This window comes from Trachypithecus francoisi, unplaced genomic scaffold (genome assembly GCF_009764315.1).
Source record: "Trachypithecus francoisi isolate TF-2019V2 unplaced genomic scaffold, Tfra_2.0 Lachesis_group3, whole genome shotgun sequence".
Taxonomy (NCBI): domain Eukaryota; kingdom Metazoa; phylum Chordata; class Mammalia; order Primates; family Cercopithecidae; genus Trachypithecus; species Trachypithecus francoisi.
The window spans coordinates 44,590,931-44,597,681 of record NW_022681468.1 but is presented as its reverse complement, the minus strand read 5'-3'; the positions used below and the strand labels follow the sequence as shown (position 1 = coordinate 44,597,681).

The following is a 6,751-nucleotide window of genomic DNA, read 5'->3' as shown; positions in this document are numbered from 1 at the left end:
CAGGAGGGAGCAGATGTAAAATGTATGTGTTCAATCTGGAACCATATTCAACTGGAAGTCCTATTCATTTACTTTTGAAATTGAAAGTTTATATAATCACTGTAAATTTAATACTTGCTTTTTGGAGAATATTTAGAAAAAAATAATAAAGTTGGAAAGGGAAGGGCTCATTTATAGTCCCACTTCCTAATACAGTCACTATTCGTATTTTCTTTTTTTACTTCTACTTCTTTTTCTTTTGCTACAAGCTATTATTGCATTTTCCCATCAGTATGGGGGTATATACACACACACATATATAGGTATATATACATATATATACACATATATTTTTTATATATATAATAGATAGACGCTGGTAGATGCTCTACATATTCTTTGGTGAGGTGTCTACTCAGGTCTTTTGCCTTTTTTTTTTTTTTTTTGAGCTGGGTCTCACTCTGTGGCCCACACTGGATTGCAGTGGTGTGAGCTCGACTCACTGCAAACTCTGCCTCCAGGGTCCAAGCGATTCTTCTGACTCAGCCTCTCGAATAGCTAGGATTACAGGCACCCACCACCACGCCCAGCTAATTTTTGTATCTTTAATAGGGACGGGGTTTCACCATGTTGGTCAGGCTGGTCTCCAACTCCTGACCTCAGATGATCAACCCGCCTTGGCCTCCCAAAGTGTTTGAATTACAGGTGTGAGCCACCACACCCGGCCATCTTTTGCCTATTTTCTAATCAGGTTGTTTCTTATTCTTGAGTTGTAAAAGTTCTTTGTACATTTTAGATAACAGTCTTAACCAAAAGGTTTTTGCATGTATTTTTCCCAGTCTGTGACTTATCTTCTCATTCTCTTGACAGTGTCTTTCACAGGGCATTTATGTTGCTGCTTTTTAAAACTAAAATCATACAATATACAATAAACATTACTCATGCTATTATAAAGATCTTGCGATTTTTTTATTGTGATGAAATATATAACATTCTAGCTTTTTTAAAGTGTACCATTCAGTGACCTTAAGTACATGCACTTTGTTGTGCAACCATCGCCACTAACCATCTCCAGAACTTTTTCATCATCCCAAACTAAAACTCTCTACCAATTAAATAATAACTGACCATTACTGGCTCCCCCAGTGCCCGGCAACTATCATTCTGTTTTCTTTCTCTGTACATTTCATTACTTTAGGTACCTCAGATAGATATTTGTCCTTTTGTGAATGCTTTTGCAATTTAACATTACAGTATTACTCAATGATATACTAAATAGACCATGGTTTATTTACCCATTTCTCACTGTTGAACATGTTAATTGTGGTTCCAATTTTTTGCTATTATATTTGATCCAATTTTTTGCTATTATATTTGAAAATATTTATGCATTATATGTTTTAAGTAACAATATGCCATTTTAACAGATTCCTAGAGGGGAATTACTGAAAACAGGCTAAGAGTATTTTTAAAAATCTTGATACAGTTTTGCAACTTACCTTGCAAAAAAATCTTAAGAATTTATGCATCCACAAGTGACATAGAACAAGTGCCTATTTCACCACATCCTCAACAGTATTATAACTCAAGTCTGTGCTAACTTGATCAGCAAAAAAAACCAAAAAAGTACCTGCTAGTTATGATATGACACTTGTGAGACTGACCTGTTTCCCAGTTTTATTAGTTGATCTCTCTCTTTTGTGAAATTTTGCGCATATCCTTACTCCATTTATCTAATGTATTCTTAATGGTTTTCTTATAACTTTATGTAAAGCTCTTCATATAACAAAAGCAGCCATCTTTTGTCCATCATGTTTTCTGTAAATACTTTCTCAGTATGTTTGCTTTTAAATCTTTGTTTCTTTTTTAACATAGAGTTGTTTCCAGGAATTCTTAAAAATAGAATACACTTAGGAGAAAAAAAGGATGGTCATGGTGAACTTCAGAATTCTCTTTCAGGAATGTGATTTCATAGGACATTAATTATTCATCGCTAAGAGGGTCAAATTTCCCAAGATGAAGTTTTCTACAGCTAAGCCAATACTTTTGCATAACATTTAAAAGCAAATTGACAATTAACCTTGGATAATAGAGCAATGATGTAAGATGACCCTTGTAATAAACACTGTTTAGAAGTCAGGTTGCCTCATTCAGCACCAGCTGGAACTACTCTGTAGAATAAAATGTGCATTACTCTCTGCTGTTTTCAATGCCAAGTGCAACTAAGGTCATTACTAATTTGTAGCACAGATTTCAGAACAACTAACAGACCATAACCAAGGTGTGCAATTCCTATGTTGCAAACAAAGCCCAAACAGGTTGAGTTGTTGCTGATTTCCACATATGGAGCCTTACTTTTTCTGTACCTATATTTTGAAAATAAGCATCTTTCCTGGGTAGACCACATAATAGGATTTAGGAGAAAAATAAAAGAGACCTTAAAGTAAAAAATACAAAAATTATTACAACCTTGAGCAAGCTACAGAGAGTCCTAGGACATTTGCTTATGCACCTGGGCACTTATGAAAACTAGAGAAAAAGAAAAGATGCGTTTGTTGTGACAGTAACACTCCACTTTGCTTTGCAAGAGGAGAGAGTCCTACCATGGTTTCTCTGCCCACACCTGACATTCAAGGGCATTTTGCAAAGGAAATCAGTGAGGATGAAAATCCAAGTCACTTGATGGCTATGTGATTCAAAAGGCAAAACTGGTCTCGTCTTCCTCTTATACCCAAATTGGAGAAAAGTTGTAACTGTGAGTTTACAGAAGACAAGATGAATGGTACTGTCACAATCATAGTCCCCACAGTTTCTGAGATCTAAGTCATTGAACCAAGTCCAAGCCAGATTTAGTACATTCCCACATGCCCGGGGCTTGTAAAGGTGCGAACCTGAAAGGATTTCACTTCTATGCCAAACAAGCAATAGGAAAAGGTTTATGGATTTTATTTTTGTAACAATAGTAGAATTTTTGCTTGCACTTCATAATTTATAAAACAGCCTTCACATTAACAAATTATCTTATTAATTCATTTACACAGTGCCACCACACTAGGAGCTGGGTACCTCTATATGTATGCCCCATGTATCAAAAGTTGCCTTAAATGTTGTAACTTCTCAATAAATGCTTTTTGAATAGCTGTGTATTTAGGTGAACTTCTCTCTTCAAATTGGCCATATGAATAGGTGAGCCATCACACCTCAAATGTAAGGAAGTGATTTGTTATTTGACAATTCACCCATGTGTGTGCACACGTGCACATGCACACACACACACTAAGTAGCATGATACATTAGGTGGAGAGGATTAATTATATTTTATTAAATAAGTCACATTAGTTACTATGCCTTTTCCTTACTCAAATCCAACCAATCTGCTTTTTAACCCTGTAACAAGGTCTTCTGAAATGTATATTTTTTAACTAGGCAGGTATAAGAGTATCTGGTCCATTAATTATTCCTTGATTGGCTAGGTTGTAATGTGGAAAGCTGACAGTTTTGGAAGTTCATCAGTACAACATAGTGCTTCATCAAGGCTTGCCATTGTGATACAAGTGGAGTCCAAGGGATAGGGCTGGACAGTCCCCTGTAGTCCTATCCTGCTCTACAAGCCATAATTCTAAGAGCATGAAATTGAAAACTTGGAAGTTTAAAATGACATCACTGGCAAAATGTGACTAAGAGAGGATCTCAAAGATTACTTTGAGAAAAATCAAGAAATCTTATACCAAAATGTGGGCAAAATAGTATTAAGAGACAATGGTGCCTGAATACAAAATAATAACATCAGATAATACATGGTATCCACTACAAGACAAACTAATGAGAAGATCTTAGATATTTGGAATTGAGAAAGTGAGACCATCGGCAAAAAATATTTGATGTACGCCAGGCGTGGTGGCTCACGCCTGTAATCCCAGCACTTTGGGAGGCCGAGAGGGCGGATCACCTAAGGTCAGAGTTTGAGACCAGCCTGGCCAACATGGTGAAACCCTGTCTCTACTAAAAATACAAAATTAGCTGGGCGTGGTGGCACATGCCTCTAATCCCAGCTACTCTGGAGGCTGAGGCAGGAGAATCACTTGAACGTGGGAGGTGGAGGTTGCAGTGCGCCGAGATCATGCCATTGCACTCCAACCTGGGCAACAAGAGCAAAAACTCCATCTCAAAAAAAAATTTTTTTGTGATGTTATAATTCATTTTGCTCACTATTTCTCCCATGGCACTTCTTTAATTCTTCCATTATACTGCAATTTTTTTTTTTTTTTGGTCCATTGAGGCATTTTTCTTATAAGCATGTATTACATCCCTAGAAAAAGAATCCCAGAATTTTCCCTCCTGTGTGTTTTTGTCTTGCTTCTTCATGGTCCGTGATGCCAACTGAGGTGGTCAGTGCAATAAAACCAAACTGATGAGACATGAGCATATTATTCTGCCATCTTTCTTGGTCTTTGGGTTGCACATCAAACCTGGGGCTGATCACTCCACACTTGTTTAACCTGCCTGTGAGGTTCACAACAATTTTCCCAGCTCTGTGATCATCAATGATTTCAAATTTGCCAGTGTAATCATGTTTCATCACAGTTAGAAACTGGATAATGACTCTGGAGCACAGTCTGATAAGAACTTGGTGTTTGTCTCTCTTTTTGACATTGTTGATGCTCTTGAGAGCATCAGCCAGGACATTCATGTGCACAATTATGGCAGCAAGGAAAGAAATCGTGTATACTAGAATATTTATGGGATTGCCTCTCCCACTAGAGCTTTGGCTCCTGGCGTGTAACCATTCATCATTCATCATGTAGTCTCAGGAATGGGAACATTGAAGATGATTTGTTTTAGTTTCTTGAAGGAATAAGTAGACAAACTCATTTTACTTTTTATTTGCTGGTCTTTCTTCTACACCCTTCTTTATCCTTTATCTGTCTGTCTTTCTTTCTCCCATGTTAGGATAGAAATAAAAACACCTATGTTCTAGCCCTGGTTCTGACATTTACTAACTCTGTCGCTCTTATTCCTATCAAAAAATGAGAATAGTAGCACCTGTCATTCCCTAACTCTTTGACAGAAATGTCATATAAATTCTGGTGAAATTGTACACGTGAAATCATGCCAAAGGCTTCAGGAGAAACAGTTAGATAAATCAGAGGTAGTGTTTTGATAATTTTTATTGACTATCATATACTGCTCTGCAAAACTAAGAAAACATTAGGAAAAGCTAGAAGTGAATAGGTAGGTGTAGCAAGGGAACAAGTGGTGAACTCTCAAAATGTCATCAAAGGAGCAATTAATGCACCATCAAATTATTTTTTCCCAGTTAAAAATACAGTGTTATTAAAATGGTTCTCTGGGAGGCTAAGCAAAACTAAGCCAAAAATGGACAATTAACCACAGGACACATCTGAGTTTCTGAAAGGCTCTGAAGCAGTTATACCCCTTTACGAGACCAAGTCATTTTCATAAGCAACATTTTACAGACTTTCTTAAAAATGGGATGGGAAGTTACATCCTCATTACCACCATCACTCGCTACCTCCCACTCCAGCTTACCTCATTCTGCTTTATACCTAAAACAACTTGGGATCTGACACTTAGATAATTTTAACAGTTCTCTTAGTGGCTTTCTCTAATGGGATAGAAGGGGCATTCCTGGTTAGGTGTTGCTAGAGTGCAATTCAGAGCAAACTCCTTCAACAGAAAGTCTATCTAACTAGTAACTGGCAGATTCACATCACAAAAAATAAACTGTAATAATAGGGACAAGTAAAGGCAGACTTGGCTCAAAAGGGTCTCAGCTACTGCCAGAATTCCCCACATCTGCAGTAAAAGATGAAAAGCAGGAGAAAGGTAACTGCTTTCCTATAAAAATGAACTTGCTCATTTGTGAAACAAATAAAACACAGCTTTATATTGCTTTATATGAGTTCTTGCTTCTCATAGGTATTATAGCTGTGAAATACTTCCATGTGCTGCAGCAGCAACACAATTACATGGAAACATCTAAAGGTAAACTGCCTTTTTCTATCAAACTAGTAGACTTATACTGTTCTCTCATCTGTGCTCCAGACTTTGACATGAACTGCATTGTTGACATCACTTCTTGTATGTCTCAAAGACACCTTAACTCAAACTCAACATGCCTCAAAACAAATCACCATGTCTTTCACTCCTCAAGACTTAGTCGTCTTCCAGGAATCCTATATATATCCTATATATATATGTGTGTGTGTGTGTATATATACACACATGTATGTGTATATGTGTGTGTGTATATATATATTCACACACACACACACACACACACACACACACGTGTTAGAAACCAGTCATTCCTCTGCCCTTGCTGCCTTTGCTACAGGCATGCTCCCTTCCTCCTCAAGTCCTTGGAATGCAGCTAGGATTCAAACCACGTTTGTCTGACTCCTAAATCAAGGCACTTTCCACCATTTCACCTTGTCCCCTAGGAAGTGTTTCTCCATGTAAATGTGCACATTATAATGTGCAAAGATACTTAAGACTCAGCAGTTTAGAAAAAGCTGAAAATATGCTCTATTCTCTTCCCATTTTTTATGAAAAATTTCAAACACGCACAAAAATCAAGAGAATAGAAAATGAACCCCCATATATACCTCATTCACACCTCAAAATTATCAAGATTTTCCTGTTGTATCATCTGTTCCTTTTTCTTTTGTTTTTCTTTGCTAAAGCACTTTAAATCAAATCATAGACAACATATCGTTTTACTTCTACAGCCTTCATTATGTAGAGTTCC

The 6,751-nt window shown here is 37.0% G+C and overlaps 1 protein-coding gene across 1 annotated transcript; it reads right to left on the bottom strand.

The window, feature by feature from the left end:
• Positions 1 to 4,218: 4,218 nt before the first annotated feature.
• LOC117071161 (40S ribosomal protein S15a-like) lies at positions 4,219 to 4,838 on the bottom strand. Its single transcript, XM_033190896.1, has one exon. It carries the CDS (start codon positions 4,778 to 4,780, stop codon positions 4,289 to 4,291), a length of 492 nt encoding a protein of 163 aa, XP_033046787.1. The 5' UTR covers positions 4,781 to 4,838; the 3' UTR covers positions 4,219 to 4,288.
• Positions 4,839 to 6,751: the final 1,913 nt, after the last annotated feature.

What these genes read in the sequence shown, in the direction of transcription:
- LOC117071161 (XM_033190896.1), bottom strand. Translation starts at nt 4,780, where the DNA reads ATGATGAATGATGAATGGTTACACGCCAGGAGCCAAAGCTCTAGTGGG.